Raw genomic sequence first — 16,948 nt, forward strand, 5'->3', positions numbered from 1 at the left:
GGGGAGGTGAGGCCCTGGCACAGGTGCCCAGATCAGCTGTGGCTGCCCCTGGCAGTGCCCAAGGCCAGGCTGGACAGGGCTTGGAGCATCCTGGGACAGTGGAGGTGTCCCTGCCATGGCAGGGTGGCACTGGATGGGCTTTAAGGTCCTTCCCAACCCAAAGCATTCCATGATTTTATGATAAATTGCTTGTTTTCTGCAAGTTCAGAGGAAATGAATAGAATAGCAAATCACCTCTTTTTTTCTATTTTGGTGCATTAAAAATCTGATATTTTAATAAAAATGTTATGGAAAAGGTACTTAGCACAACACATCAACAAACTGACAGTCTTTTACAAATTACTACACAGCAATTTTTATGCATTATTATGAGGTTTATAGAAAAACAGTGTACCCATACTTCATTTCAAATTAACATTATGGATATGCAACCCTCTGATATCTATTTTTAATATAATATTTGTTATTTAAAAGAATTCATAACTATAATTTAAATTAAGACTGTTGGAGTCTTACAGCATTCTCTTTTAAACATCATTTAACTGAGATTTGAATGAACAAGACAGAATAATAAATGAGACTATTAAAGTGTATGAATAAAATGCAACTGTTTATCTAAAATTGATCCATGTCGCATAACTTTGCCTAAAATAAATGGGTTGTTTTTCTTTGACTCCATCAGAAATATTGTCCTATAAATATTTATATTAATACATTAGAAACTTTGAAATAAAAGTGAAGTAACTTCCTTGACATTTTTGCTGGCAAGTAAAGCACTGTGAAAATTCCAAACTTTTAACTCACCTTGACTGTATGAAGTTCACGAGCTGTATTCTTACATTTATTAGCAGTTGGAGCCTAAGGTTAATTTATGATTCATTTATCCATGTTTATTTTTTAATGATTAATCTTATATAGTTCTGGGAAAAGGTGCAGACCATAATGTACTCTTTTCTAAAAGCTATTAGGTATTATGTGCTCTTTCTTGGCTGATAAGTCATAGTCTGTCTCTGAATACATTGCAGAAAGTGAATAAATTTCTTTTATTTTTGAAATTAAAGGACAGATTATGGCCTTGCCAGAGCATGAGGATTTTAGATACTGCAAGACCTCTGCTTTCAACTGCATGTTGTAAAAAATTGCCCTTGTCATATTTCCTCACAAACTATTTGTGATGTACCCTTGTGAGTGTCTGTGTTATCCCATATTTATCTGAGTGCTGTAAGATTCTGTTTGCCCTCTAAAACTGAGGGGTCAAGATTGCAAAGGAAATTATTTCTCATGAACAATCAGATCAAAAAACTGGTATTTTACTTTTAGAAATATATTTTTGTGTTGACCCAGCACATGATAATAAATCCATAGGAAAACATGTAAGTAAATATGAGGAAGACATCCAGAGATTCCTGCACTGAGAACCCAAGTTAACAGGATAATATAAGAATTGGTTGTATCAATATCACTTATTTTTTTTCTATTATTCAATCTCTGTGATCTGGATAAGTCAAAAGAGCTTTGTGCAAGGTATTCTAGAATTCAGGAAAGTGAATTACAAAAAAAAAATCTAAGATTTTTAAAAGTAAGACATTTCACTGAACTATTGTTAGATATCATATTGTAGTAAAATAGACTGAGATAAATGGTTGATGAAGCAAATAATGAAAAGTCTATAAAGAGAAACTTTTGGCTAATTAGTTTATTTCATTATTTGGTTAGAACTGACAGTGTTTGCTATTTGAAGTGTTCCAAAGGTAGGTGATTGTTCTCTGAGTGATTGAAAGAAACATCTCACATAGTGTGGTATAGCAGTATATATTGTTTTCATGAGAATATAACAATTTAAATTTTATTTTATTTTATCAGACAGGAAGCTTTGCTCGCTGCAATTAGTGAAAAAGATGCAAATATTGCCTTGCTTGAGCTGTCTGCTTCAAAGAAAAAGAAGACTCAAGATGAAGTAATGGCTCTTAAACGAGAGAAGGACAGATTAGTACATCAGTTAAAACAGCAGGTGGGGAGACTTTACTTTTCATACTTTCAGAGCAACAGAAAACTGGCACTTATTTTTATTTGTACTGTTTTATGCTGATGTCCTTTTGGAAGTGTTCAGGCCAGGTCTGACACATGTCAGCGGTTGCACAAGTTAGGATGTGTTCCATTTAAGTGTTTATTGCTTCTCTGGAGTTGTTAAGGATTAGCTGCACATTTGCTTGGCTCATATTATATGCAGCTAATACATTTTGTTTTCCTTCTTTGTATGGTTTCCAGCCTTAATTCTGTGAAAGAGGACAGCAGATGCTCTTTGCATAAAGCAAGTTCTGTCCATTCTGTTGACTCTTTTTAACCTCCTCTTGCTCAGTTATTTGCTCATCTGTTGTAAAATAATTGTGTTTTCAGAAGGCTTCAGGCTTTTTGAAAGGTTATCTAGAAATTGTGATTATCCTTAATATAAATTCTCAAATGGATAAAAATCACAATGTCTTCAACATTATAAGTAATTTGAGGTTTAAATAAAAACTATATAATTTTAAAAACCCTCTAGGAACAGATATTATCACATATGTTCTGGCCATGATACAGTTGTGTCTCAGGTCAGTCAGCTTCCCAGATGCATTTCATCAAAATCTATATGATAAATAGGCAGACATGCTTCATGCTTTTAATCACTGATCACTGTGCTGCACCAGAGCAGATGATGTTGAGTTCAAAATAATTTTAGAGATTTTTGTTTTGGTTTGCTTTGGAAAAGAGAGGGTACTTATTTTCTTTTTCAGACATCTCCCTTTGTTGCCTTCATCTTAGGTTACTGAAGAGTAAATGAATACACCCCTTTGCCATGTTCCATGATACCTTTAAATATCGTGGATTTAAAAAAAATGTCCATCAGAGAACTGAGCAATTGTTTTGTTGTTGTGCTTGTTTTGTTTTGGTGTTGTACCTTTAAGCTATAGCTGGAACGTGTTCAAAACTTTCTTCAGACAGAGAGAAGGAAGAGGATTGCTAGAGAAGCATTGTGTTGGATAACTTCAGTTAGAATTGTAACCAAATACTTCAAATACCTCCATTATTTATAGCGATAAAGATCTTCAGTAAAGCTATTTAACTAGATTAAATTGATGCCAAAATAATCTCCCTGTTATCTCAGACACCACAAAAAAAGAGTCACCAGGAACAGGAATGTGGTTTAACTAGGTCACCCCTTTACTACACTTAAGAATTATCTGATAATAGAGGTTGTAGACTTCACTCATACTTCTTTAATCCCTTTGGGGAGAACCACTGTCTGCCCCCAAAGGTTTCTGATGTGCATCCAGCACAAAGCCTTGCCCTGACTTTGCTGGGCAGGGGCAGTGGCAGATCCCCCCTGTGTGGTTCAGTTCCTCTGTTTCCTTGAGAGATGCTCTCTCGAGCTGTTTCTGATTGTCAGGAACCTCAGTGAATGTCCAGCTGCAGCATTGCTTGTTTTCTTCTGCTCTTATTTGTCCCACCCTCCATTTCCACTGTTGTTACACTGCTGAAAGAGAGAATTCAAAAAAGCCCAGTTTTTCCAGCCTAATGCAATCATCAAAGGAGAAATATTTATAAATATTAGAAGATGAATCACTAGATAATGCTAAACATAAAGCCCTAAATTCATCCCTGTTCTACATTATAAGAGGATTTTTTACTTTGAGAGGCAAAATAACATGTTGGTCCATGATTAAAAATCCATATTCCTCTCATATACATCCACATTTTCTGGCCTTTGTGAATGTTGAATACATTTTGTAAACCCCTATTAATACATTGATTTTAAAATAATTTGTCACAATTTTTCACACTGCAAAATAAAAAGAGGCATCTCAGAGAAGTGAAATATTCTGCCTTTGTCAGGAAATGGGAATATTTATGATTTATTTTAATAAAGCTACAGATAGGCATGTCATATTTTAAAGATTAAAATGTTATTTATATGAATGAGTTGAGCCATCTTTTTATGGATTGTGACTGTGTGAGTTTAAGTAAATGTTCTGTTATTTTTAAGATGGAAGAAGAGAATTGTTTTTATGTCGAAACCTACATAACCTAGAAAAATTATTTGCATCACAGTGTATTCAGCTGTAAAATTAGTAATAATAATTCTGACCTCTGTGTTGCAAACACATTTTCTCACAAGAAACAAACATTTAATTGTAATGATTTAAATACAATTCAGCAGCTGCAATCTGTCAGTTAAATATTTATTGTTTACTGCTTAAATAATTGGGAAACGTAGCAATGCACTCCCAGCAAACAAGACCACTGGCATTGCTTTGATTTATAGACCAAATGCTATATTTTGAAAGCTGTAGTACTTTGTAGTAGGCTTTAAAAAAAACCCTTTCAGTAATACAGTATTAAACAAAATTACCATGTGGTCTTGGCTGAGTGATTACATAATGTGCATAATCACCCTGGCCAAGATTCCTTATGAGAATTCTGAGAAGGTATTTTTAGATAAATTTGTACAGTGATGCAATCCTTTATGAAGTAATTAGCTAAAAAAAATCAATTTTTGGAATCTCAAGAGATTTTTGGGAAGAGCAGAAGACACTGCTGTTACTGATTCATCCTGAATTTGGATACTGAGAGAAAATGTCCCAGTTGTCTCTTTTCACAGTGCCAAAAATGTAAGTGCAGTTGGCCAAAATGCAAGGTCTTCTAACTCCTTGAGAGCATTTTATTTTTCTTCTCAAAACATGAAATTGGAAACCTTTCCAGTACTTTCAGGGCTGCAGGTGTACAGAATACTCTGGCCAGAGGCAAAGCTGGTGTTTGGCAGAATTTTTTAGTTCACTGCTCTATATTTCATCACATCAGCATATTGCTAATGCAACAAAAAGGGTGAGAAACAATCAAGGAATTTTAAAAATGTGTGTTATCACGCTTCCTCAGCAAACTAACAGCTAGCAATATTTTCTCCTGCATGCAATACACAGAATTATTTCTTACTAATTAACCTGTAAATATTTTAAAAAGCTCTTTCACCAGCAAATGAGTAAAGTGGAATTGTGGGCAGTGTGTTGCATTTCATATACTCTTCTAGTTAAATACTTGAGAAACCTTGCTACTCTGATATTATGGTGGTAACAGCAAGCATTCAAGAATAACAAAATACCCCAAGTTGTATTTTCCCTGATTAATTCAGCTTTATTGCACTATTTTATGATATTGAAAAGGTTTATTTTACTGTATGAGAAAATAATATTCTTATTATTAGAAGTTGTTGTGATTATGATTATTCTGGCAGCCTAAAATATTTTTCTGCAGCACTGTGAATTAATTAATTGCATTTAAGCTCTCTATATGTTTAACAAGTGTGGGAGCAGAAAAGTCAGGCACTGGTTTTTTACAGTGTCATTACAGACATTGTTATCTGCAGCACTTGTGAACAGCAGCAGCTCTGGGGTTGGTTCCTCATCACTGTTGCTTCAGTTTCTGATGTGATACCAATTTAATCTTTCTGATTGCCTTGAATTGCACAGGTGTGAGTATTGTAGGACCGCATTAATTTTATTATTATTCTTGTTGTTATTGTATTGCTGCTGCTGTTTACAGAGATCTGCTTCAGGCAGACATTGATTGTGAGTTGAATTGTGCAGTATTACTGCACAGTGAGTAGAATCCTGTTAAGAAGCCATTCACAGGGGTACTGCAGACATAATTGGCCACTCTGCTTCTTTTTTACCTCTTGGGTTTATGCTGTTTACTATTACTCATAATATTGGTCTTGTTCAAGCTTTAAGCACCTAATTTTAAACGAAAGAGAAGTTTGAGACCCTTAAATTTTAGTTTTATTTCTGTTGCACTTATACTACACAGGTTCATTCTTTATTTTGGACAGGTAAGAATAGGTGTTCTAATAATTTCCTAATCAGCCTGGCTTTTTTTTTCCTTAAAAGTTCTCAGCAAATGTAAGAAAATTACTTTTACTCTCTGATTTTAATGTGGTTGTTCAGATCCCATTTATGTCAATACAAGGCATTCAGTGGCCTTACTATCTTAAAAATCTTTTTAGTTTATACTTTTCTATTAAGTAGAAATAGCCTAAAGTAATATTTCTGCATGTCTTAACATTGGGGTTTATCCTCCTAATTTTTAATCTGATTTTTAGTCTGTGTTTTTGAACATGGGTCATGACAGTCGTTGCAAGTGGATTGCATCTCAGTTTTGCCCAGTGCAGGTTCCTGTGGGGGTGGAAGTGCAGTGCCACTTTTTCCTGTAGCTTAACACAGGAGGGGCACAAGGTAGGCAAGGCAATGTGTGAGTGGAGCTAAAAGATTTTGCCTGAACAGTTTAGTTGATTCAAAAGACATTCTGTGTTGGAAAAATACCGAAAATGTTGGCAGTGCTCTCATAACACTTTTCACATATTCTCAGTAAGAATTGACAATTTATATTATAAAATTTGATGGACTTGGGTCATAGCTGGATATGGCATCACTTTTTCCTCCTTATGCTCTCAGGAATCCAAAGTCTCTTGCATGGTATTTTTACAGAAACCCTTTCCAATGAGAGGGGCTTCTTTTGCCTTTAGCAGTCAGCCCCTGAAAGCACCACAGCCTTGGTACATGAGCCCTTTCCTGCTTTAAAATCTGTTTTTCTTTGTTCTCTGTTCAGAGTTTTTTGATTCTTGAAGGATCTGTGTCACAGCTTAAGCCAGGCTATGGCTCAAGGCAGCCTTTTTTCACTGGTGATAATCTGGTCTTGAATTTATCCTAGAACTTTGTTCAGACAAATGGTTTAACTTCCCTAAAACTGAAAATCTTAAATGGAAAAAGTAGGTAATGCAGGTATAAAATAATATATATATTAGCACTGGAACTTTTGTAATTCTGGATCTGACTTGCTTGGTAGGTGAAAATGGTTATTAAGTACCTCAAATAAGAATAGTGACTATCCCCATTATAACAATCTGAACTCCCAAGCCAAAAGGATTTTTCTCCATGTGACATGTTTTAAACAAATCCTTATGTTCTACTGCAATGTACCCTGTGACAATAAGACTAAATATAGTTTAACACTTGATCTCAAATGCAGTGCTAAGTAGCCAGCTACTAAAAAAAATACTGTGAAAACTGGGTGTCAGATATTTCTGATGCTGTAATTGTGGATAAAACTGGTAATTCTTACAATCCAGCATCAAAAATAAATTAGTGATATATAAGGTGTCTGTATTAAGCATATCAAGACAGTGGTGGGATGTTATCACCATTTCAGTCTGTATTTAAATATACGACCCATGCATTGAAATGTATGTTTTATATAGCAATTTTTGTTGCATACAATGGAATAAATGTAGTAATTTCAACTTAAGCTACATTTTCTATATGATACAAATAGGAGACCTGGGCTTGGTATTAAAACTTACAGCTGAAACTCACTATTCAGACATTAAAGATGGTGAAAAATGACCAGTGCTGCCAACCAGAGATTTGCAGTTTCTAAGGTCTTATTTAGCTGCTGAAGTTTCTGATTCATGTCTGGTTTTAAATAATTATTATGGGGAAGTATCTTTTTAATGAGTTATTTCCTGTTGTAAAAAGGAAAAAAGAGAGCCTTCCTCCTCCTGTTGCTTGTCTGTTTTTAGTCGGACCTGGCCTGAGATGTCCTCAGGCAGCTATAGTTTCAGAGCTTTAATTATGCTCTTTAACCCACTCCTTTGTGTCTATGTTCTTACATACTTCTATGTAATTACCCAGGTTAGTAGTAGGACTCAGACAAATACCTTTAGCATGACTTGAGCCTATACATTACTGAGTATGCTGTATTATTACGAGATATTTCCTGCGCTTCAAGCCATACTTTTAATTCACAGAGCTTTAAAAGACTTCAAAACCACAAGTTCTAAATGCAGGAAAATGCACAAAAAGAGTCAGACGGTCCATGTTCTATTCAGCATAGCTTTGTTTAATCACAAGTGTCAGAAAAGTTGAAATTTGGCCTCAGTACTTTAGATAAGTGTCTGCTTGGCACTTGGAAGTGCTGCCTGTCTCTGTCTGCCAAGTGTCCAATATCCCAGCTGGTGTTTGGAGGCTGTTGTCTCTCAGCTTGTCAAGAGGGAGGCTTGCTCTGAGCTTTAACTTCTTTTAGGGTAAGTCAGTCACATTTTGTCATCTGGCAAAGCAGCAGGTGTAATGGTTGTTGATACCAGTTAAATAGTACTCTAATTAAAAAAGAACTGAAGTGTCTGTAAAGTTTCTATGCTCAGGTTCAACACTGAATTACCAGACTTGAGTCTTTGAAATGATTTACATAGAAGTTACTTTGCAGTGCTGCAGAGGAGTCAGAGTATTAATTTGTCCAGCAATTGATTTTGTATTTTCCCTGGGTGGAATGCTGGATTTAATGAAAACTTGGAAAATAGAAAATATCTTTTCTTAATCCCTATTTTCTGTCATGCAAAGGCAGGGCCTGAACATCAATTGCTCTGGGTTACATATTACAGATGATAAGAATTCTAAGATTTAAATGTAAAAACACCGTATGAGTTAAGTAAATATAGATGTGAAAAATAAAAATATGTGTTTTCCTAGCATGAAAACTTGACTGTGTCCCTTACATTGTGTGGAACAGTCTTATCCTAATGAGGTAAAACCTAAAAAGAGTTAAATGCAGAGTAGCCAAACTTTTCTGCAGTGTGCTATCATGCACACTCTGAGCCTGCATGCATCCTGTCTCTCACACTTTCCAAGACAAGTCATACACTATAACAGGAAAAGAAAAACATGCTTATTAGCCCATTTGGAATTTTAACAGGGAAAAATTTGTGTTCTTCAATGGAGGCAGGAAACAAAGCAGCAAAACCCATGTTAAAATGTAGTTAAGAGTAAGAATATAAGAACAGATTACATTACAGGGATGTTATAAAAAGAAAATGCATAATTAAAGCACTCAGTAAAACATAACACAGCCCCGTGGTGATGCATTCCAACACCCATGCGGTTATGATTATCATACTTATTTAGCATTTGCAGTTGCTACTTAGTTAACATACTGCAATGTTTTTGTTATCTTTCACTTACTGATGAGTGCTTGCGAACTTAAGAGTCTTAGCCTCATTTTTTTACTATTGGAGTTTTCTTGGTGTCTAAAACCTCCCCACATAAGCAACAAAGAAGCCTGAATTGAATATTATTGTATATTTTTACTAATTGAAGACAAGAGTATAATTTATTTTGAAAATAATTAGCTTGATGTTGTTAGTATTACACTGTTAAAAGTGGCCCGAATAATTAGCATAAAGTGATATAATCTCTGGAAGTCTATTAAATCCACTTCTTCCATGCAGCTCTAATACTGGCAGAAGATCCTTCAGAGCAGTAACAGGTTAACAGATCCTCTGGCTTGTGGAAAAACGACCCTTCTGTCAAAACCATACTTGATGGGTGTGTTTTAACAATTTGTCTCATTTCATCATGTGGATTGAAGAAAAGTGCTACCCTTAAAAATGGAGCAGTCTCAATGTTTGGCTTTGTAGCAATAGCCTTGGAATTTTCTTTTCTTCCACAGCTGGATAGTTAGTGAAACAGTGCCCCAAAGTATATCAAAAGTTTAAACTGAAACATTGCAAAGGAATCTCTTCTAAGTATCTTTTCTAGGTGGCAGATTTTCTCACTCTTTGGCTTATTTTCACATCACTTGTGCAGGATGCAGGTATCTCTATAGGCTTGAGATGCCAAAAGCAGGTGGAACAATGAAAGTGAGGTTGAAGATGATTTTTTAGAGGCTCCAAGGTTGGAACTTGAACTTGTTATTCTTGATCTCAGAAAAAATATTTAATTCTGATGAGACGACAGAAGTGAAATAAAGGAAAACTTGCTGAAGAGGGTTTTTTAAAAAAGGATTATTGAACTTTATTAAGTTATGGAAATACAGGCTTTACATGGCATTTAATTTTAGTTTTCTGTGTAGTTTGTGGTGACTTTTTTGTTATCAAAACTCACCATAACGGTAACTTAGAAGCACAGGAGTCTGTGGTGCCTTCTCAAATGCCTTTTGTAGCTATTTTCCTAGACTGTTGCCCTCTGTTACACAAACGTGGTAGTCTACATTGTTTGTTGTAATATTTTGGGGTTTTTTTAATAAGAAAATACACTGTTTTTATAAAATCATGATTTTATGCAAACTTATATAGTCACTCAAAAGATTGTGAGTGAAAAGTGTAATTTCTTGAACTTCAGGGGTGTGTGAGGTCAAGTACAGCATTTGCTGTCCAACATTTAATGAATGCCAAATAGCAAATCCAACATAAATTGTATTCCATGGCAGTTTGTTATTTCTGAGTTGTGCAGAAGTAGAAATGGTAAGAAATTCTTTCCTTGTTTTTAGACGACAACAATTTTCAAAGAATGTGCAAAAATGCAAATTGTTCTAATGTGAAAACTGATTTTATTTGGAGAGTGTAAGGCCAGAGCTGGCTTAATTAGTAAACATTTTGTTAATGCAACTCAGGCTTGAAGCACTGGACTCATAGAGGAAAACCGATTGCAGTTGCACATGTTTTCATTAAATCTAGATTTACTCCAATAATTCCTTCATGCAGCTACTGGATAAACTTGTTGAACTCTGTAGTCTGGAGAATGCAATTTTTTAGATCATTGCCCTTTTCTGTTTTCTAAAATATTGTCTCAGGAGAAAAAAAACTCAGCTAAAATAACCTGTTATTAAAGATTATGAAGACTAGAACTAAATGCCTGCCTCATGAAGTTTTCAAAGTTTTTTGTGGAATTATTAGAATGGAATTAGAATGTGGGATTATTTTCAAGCAGTGAGATTGCAAGAAAAAGAGTTTCTGTGTCATTAAAGACAAGAGGCTATCGCAGAATCAAACCTAGAATGTGGGTCTCTAGATTTTTAATTTTGTGCTCTAAGAAATGGACCCCAGGATAGCTCCAGGACATCTTGCAGGCTTTATATCTGCCTCCTTCTCATATAGGGAAAAATCCTACCCTATTGAAAGTGAGTATTCTAGAAATATTTCAAATTCCATTAAATGAAAAGAGATTGAGAAGAAAATGCTAAGGAAAGTAATAGCTATTGAATTGTATTACACCTATATCCCAGAGCAAGAAATCTTACTATTTTTCCTCATTTGAACCTCATTCATGAGAGTTTCATTGTTAACTTGATCCAGATGACAGATGAAAGCATAGTTCCCTATTGCCACCTTGCTAAAATATTTTGTAAAAGACAGTTTTAATATTACAGTTTTACATTTACAGATTGCTGTTAAGCTATTTGGTCTGTTACCAGTCAATCAAAGACTTTCATTTCACTTTGGTATATCCTTCCTTAAACTCAACAGACTTTTAGGAGGACAAGAAATATCTGTCAGTTTTCTTGCAGTGCTAGGTCATAAATTCTTTGGTAAGTGGGTTAAAAATTCAGTTACACATACCATTCATGACCTTGACAGCTTAGCAAATAGTGATATTGAATGATCAAAGACAACTGTTTCAAGCCCTAAGGGTTAATATACCTGTGCAAGTAGATCTAAGCTGCTTTTAATTCCTTGATCATTCCTTTATTTCAAAATGGATGCAGTATTTTTTGAATGTAGTCAATAAATTGAAAGCAAAAAAAGAAATCTGAGGACACAGTTTAGGCTAGAACTAATAAGGCCATACATGGTCTTTAGGAGACAGAGTTAATTAATTGTTGCATTTTTCAAGTTAACATGTTTTTCTTTTTTAGTATAAAACCAAATTAAAATAGGTTCCTTCTCAGGTGTAGGCCTCTTGTTCTCTAGACATTTTCAAAAAGAACTGTTAGCATGACAATTTTTTTGTTGGAGCTGTGGCTATGTAAATTTTTTGAAACCCCATTTTCAGGTGTGAGAGGAGAATGTGAATACAAGTTTGACCTGTGCAATATAACTATGTCAGATAAGGTGTGACTTGTGCAAAGTAACCAGTGGTGCACATGAGATATTGCACAGGTTGAATGCATGTGTGATCACCACTCTAATTTTCATTTATTGTATATTTCAAGATTCAATTTCTTGATCATCCAGAAATGTCAGTATTGAGTAATGTGCTGTGCTTTCTAAAGAAATGTAAGAAAAGGTCTTGGGTGTCCTTGAACAGGAACTTCCCAGGCATGCTGAAGATGCTGCAGGAAATGATGGCATTGCCAGGTCACTGTGTGGCATTTCCCCTCTCAGGCAGCACTGAAGCAGCCCCTGAATGTGTTACTCTGGCACCCAGACCATGAGGATTTTCCTCTGGCTGATAAACCAGTGTCCCAACACGAAAACAACTTTCTGTGTGTGCCTGTATGTAGGTGTAGGGGTGTGAAGCCTTGGGGTCCTGAACAAATTCCGATGTGGTTCATTAATTCCTTCCTCAAATAAAAATGTAGTTGGCGTTTCAAAGTCTGCTAAATATAAAAAGTTATCAAAGGGAGAAAACAGAAGTGATGTTAGAGAATTTTGTTTAGAAGGATGTGAAAAGGATTGTACTGTTCCTCAGGATAGCTTTACTTTTGTTCTTCTCCAGAAATCCTCCTGCTTGTCCTCCTCAAAAATCTTGCTTTTGAAAGTTTGAAATCATAAGATTTTTGTACTTGTTAAGTCAAAGCTAAGCATACCTGTAAAAATACAGTTCATTGTGGAAATGTGGCACTAGGAGTAGCTTAAACAGAGACAAACAGAACATCAAAATTATATCTGCTACCAGTTGAAAAGCTAACAAATAAAAACAAAAAGCTTTTAAAAGTAATGTATTGCCAGGTAAGTTGCATAATTTTAAGAAATTCATGGCAGTTTCAAGTCATGATGAAGTTTAGATGGTTTGATGGTTACTTGAGTGGAAAAGAAGTTATAATTTCATTTGTCTTGTATATTTTGCTCCCATAGCAGGCACACTAAAGGAAGACTACTGGAGCATTAACATTTCTTTGTGCACATTTTACTGCAATCTGGCATGCAAAAGGAAGAAACATAAGAAGTAGTTTATTTATATTTCAGCACCAAATTAGAAAGATGACATCATTCATTTACAGTTTTTATCCCATGACACACCTAATCCCCAACACCTCATTACAGAGGACACTTTTAGGATTGCATATCTCATCTTGTTTAACTTATGCATTCTTTATGGAATACAGTTGAAAGGTAGGAAATTTAAGGCTGTTCATTGATAAGAAAATAAACTAATAAAATTTTAGGAGCTTCCCCAAAGAGGCAGAGTATGACAGTGTTTATAGTAAGTGGCTTATTATTTATCTATTAATTCTCCATCTTTTTCACTCTTTAGTTCAAAAGGCCTTCCTCTTTGAATCTAAAGACAAACAGATCAGTCATGATGATTCAGATTGAGATGGTCTTTTTAGCAAAATCGTAGAAAGTCACAACTGAAATTCATACATCTGTTTTCTTCCATCTTTGTATTTGGGAGGGGGAAAATAAACTATTTCCAGCTGTGTAGATTCTTCTCTGTCTATACCATACTGTGAAAATGCTCTTAGAGTGCTATGGAGATGCTCAGAAAGTCTGACAGTGCATATCTGACCTGTGATGTTTCCTTTATCTTTTTGGTGGGGATGCCTTGAGGGTTTGGTTGGGTTAGTTGGTTGTTTCTACTTAAACTGAATACAGCTCCCCTCCTGTAAAGCAGTTTTGTCTGATCCTTTATTGAACATCATGTGAAGTGCTTGAGAAACATTGTGACAACTGAGAAATATTAATTGCTGAAAGGGTACATCAGGACTTCCTAGGACTGTGTGGCTGTTTTCCTCGCCTTAGACTTTGTTATACTTGAAATTTTATATAATATGAATATTTAGTTTGCTTGGGTTTTTTTAAAATCCCTTTTCAACTTCAGCAAACAACATTAAGTTGGGGAATGTAATAGCAATCTCCAAGTTTTGCATTTTCAATAAAAATATACTTGCCAGTGAAATTTTCTAATCAGAGACTTTGATATAGAATTGTTGATGAAGGAAAATCAAATTACTGCAGTCCTGGAAGTAAATTTACCACATCCTAGCTATGACACTTGGCATTGGAAGGCAGCTAGACCAGTTAATATAGGAACATACTGAATAAATGAGTTGTGTTCAAATTCATCTGCTTCTGTTGGTCCTTTGGAACTCATTGATCTGGGGAATGTGTTTAGCTCCCATCCTTAATGGGGTTACCATGAATCCTGCTGCCTTGGAGCATGACATAAAGGGAGCTAAGACTGCTGTCTTCCTTCAGTCATCTGTGTGATGCTAATTGTATATGCTTCTAACTGATTATTTTAATTTTGGAAGAGATCTTTGGGTGTTGACAGCATTTTTTTCTGGGTTTTGTTAGTGCAAAATTAATTACAACTTGATTGCAGTTTAACAGGTTTGCCTGAGAGAGTCTTCAGGCCTGGTACCCCAAAAAAATAATATCCATTGGTGTCAGACTATTGGTAGTAAGATATTTTTGGTGTTATGAGCAAGGTTTGAATTATTCAAGTCTATGTATTTCATGGTATGGAATAATTGTAATAGTGATAAAGAGCGAAAATGTATCTTGTTATCCCATGGTGACATAGATTTTACTATCTGTACACAGCTGTAGCTGAAGTGTTGATCTGTTTTTCAAGATCTATATCTTAGACTTACTTCCATTCAGTAATGTGTCAAGTTCCATAATCACTTATTTCTCTAAGTGCCTGTGTCTCCTAGTTTTCAGATTCATTTTACTTATTGTTTAGCAGGGTGATCCTGGTGTACAATTAAAATAAATTACCCAATATAGAACTTTTAGAACTATTCACGGTTGTTGCTGACATGCCTAGGTAGCTAACTGTAAATGTTTGAAATACACTTTATATTCTTTTTAGAGAGATTTAAGAAGTTAATTGCTAAGACATAATGTTAGACTGGAAAAAAATAGAAAGCAGCTCTAAAATAATATATTTAGAAAAGCTGAATATCTTTTGCCCTTCAAACACATCATCTGTCATCATTTACTTTTCGGACTTCTTCATGTCATTCTATGCATGTGAAAGCTGAAACAGAGAATGTGTTCACATACTTGATTTCTCTATTTCTCTTTTCTTTTCTTTGTGAGCCAGCAGTCTGGATTTCTATTCTTAGATCCTTCAGCTCAAAAAAAATTCCTGAAAAGCCCCCAGAGCCAAGAGATTCCTAAGACACTGTCGGAATAATACATTCCAACATGCAATAAAATTTTCTTGCTTTACATCTTTAACAGACACAAAACAGAATGAAGCTGATGGCCGATAACTATGATGATGACCACCACCACTACCACCACCACCACCATCACCACCACCATCGGTCTCCTGGGAGGACACAGCACAACCACAGACCCTCTCCAGATCAGGTTCGTCACCTCTTTCTTCACCCTCAGTTTTATAACTTTGTTATTTTGTTATTTCAGAATAAAATAAATTTTCCAAAGAGCTAATAAGCAATGATACGTTCTTTGAACCGAGGCTAATAGTGCTGGTATTTATTTCCGTCCCGAAATAGTTTTAAATTTTGGCTTTTTGTCTGGTGCCTTATTTTTCTGGAGTAGAAAAACAGTCTGTAGAAACCAGTAACTCACTTTCTGATGAAGGAGCCTGAGGAAAAATTTAACATTGCTTTTATATGAAAAATAATTTTTTGATGCTAAAATAGGTTATAAGTTCATAATGTCTGGGTAGAAATAAAAAGGAAAGACAGGGATGAAAATATAATGGGGATGTATGATGGAATACTTAATTGAGAGAAGGAGGCTAAGGGGCAAATTACACATTTTTACAGTGACCGATGGAATTGTGTTAGAGTCAGGAGCAGGTAAGAATGAGAAAACTTGATTTCTTGGATACTAACACAAATTTAAAAACCCAAAACCACAAACTATAAACCTGAACAGCATAATACATAATCATTTGAATTCTTGGAACATGTTAAGAACAACTTTTTCTGTCAGAAAGAGGAGAAGGGAATTAAGGACTTGCTGTCTTGGTTTGGTTCTGTTTCTGATTAACAGAGATAAGTTGGCTGAGTTTATAAAAGAAGGAAAAATTGTATGGAAGTATCTGTAAAATAAAAAAGTTTTGGCTTTATGCAAGGAATGGAATGAAAAAAAAAATCAAAATGAAGGCAAGAGATGTGAAAAAACAGGTAATAACCACCACAGTATTACTGAAACCCAGACACTGTTTTCAACTTATTTAAGAAACCTGAACCTGTGAAAGAAATTTGAGGCACAAGACAATGTAAGAGAGCTAACGTTTAGTCAAGTGCTTTTCAATGCATGGTAACAGCTTATTTAGGGAAGAGAATGGATAAGGAACACAATGAAAGTCAGTGTTAAAGCATATTCAAGAACATTGAGATGTTATATGAATAGTAGAAATAGGTGCATGGTGCATAGAACACATAAAATAGTAGCTATTTTACTAGTATTTATTAACACTTGTACTTTTAAATTTTTTCCTAGGTGGTAGTTTTGGGCCATTCTCTAAAAAAGAATGCAGGTCTAGCATACCCATCCTATATTTAGTGTGCTTGAATTTGCCAAGGAAAATTATATCAAGCAAATCTAATTTCCTTGGATAGGGTAACTGGTTTTGTGGTTGAAGCAGAAAGTGGTAGCTTTTAATTTATCAGGTGTTTAGCACTGTCCCACCAGATATTTGTAATATGCAAATAAATACATAATTTTGTAATGTAATGAATGACTAATGTAAAATTAATTGCAATAATAAAAGTTTTAATTTAAAAGATATATTTTTAGTTTAAATAATAATGAGATGGGTATGCAACCACAGACAAATTTTCCATTGCTCATTTTTAAACAGGAGGGCCAGTTACAGCAGGGTTCCAAAGAGGTCTGTCCTTTATCTGATTCTGTGGAGTATTGCTTTAGAGATTATTTCAGTGGTGAAATAGAAGTACCATTAATATTTTTGATTGTGAATAGAGGTGTAAGAAG

The 16,948-nt window shown here is 34.9% G+C and overlaps 1 protein-coding gene across 17 annotated transcripts in view; it reads left to right on the plus strand.

Moving 5' to 3' along the window:
* ERC2 (ELKS/RAB6-interacting/CAST family member 2) overlaps positions 1–16,948 on the plus strand; it is a 404,176-nt gene that overhangs the window by 266,767 nt on the left and 120,461 nt on the right. For all 17 annotated transcript variants that reach the window (XR_012057919.1, XR_003962561.4, XR_003962563.4 and 14 more), the window contains 2 exons: positions 1,864–2,011; positions 15,215–15,346. Coding sequence is in view for 1 of the 17 variants with exons in the window: in XM_030283350.4 (XP_030139210.1) it covers positions 1,864–2,011; positions 15,215–15,346 (280 nt within the window). In the remaining 16 variants the exon portion in view is untranslated. The remainder of the gene's footprint in view (positions 1–1,863; positions 2,012–15,214; positions 15,347–16,948) is intronic.

The sequence above is a fragment of the Taeniopygia guttata genome, chromosome 12 (genome assembly GCF_048771995.1).
Source record: "Taeniopygia guttata chromosome 12, bTaeGut7.mat, whole genome shotgun sequence".
Classification (NCBI taxonomy): Eukaryota; Metazoa; Chordata; class Aves; order Passeriformes; family Estrildidae; genus Taeniopygia; species Taeniopygia guttata.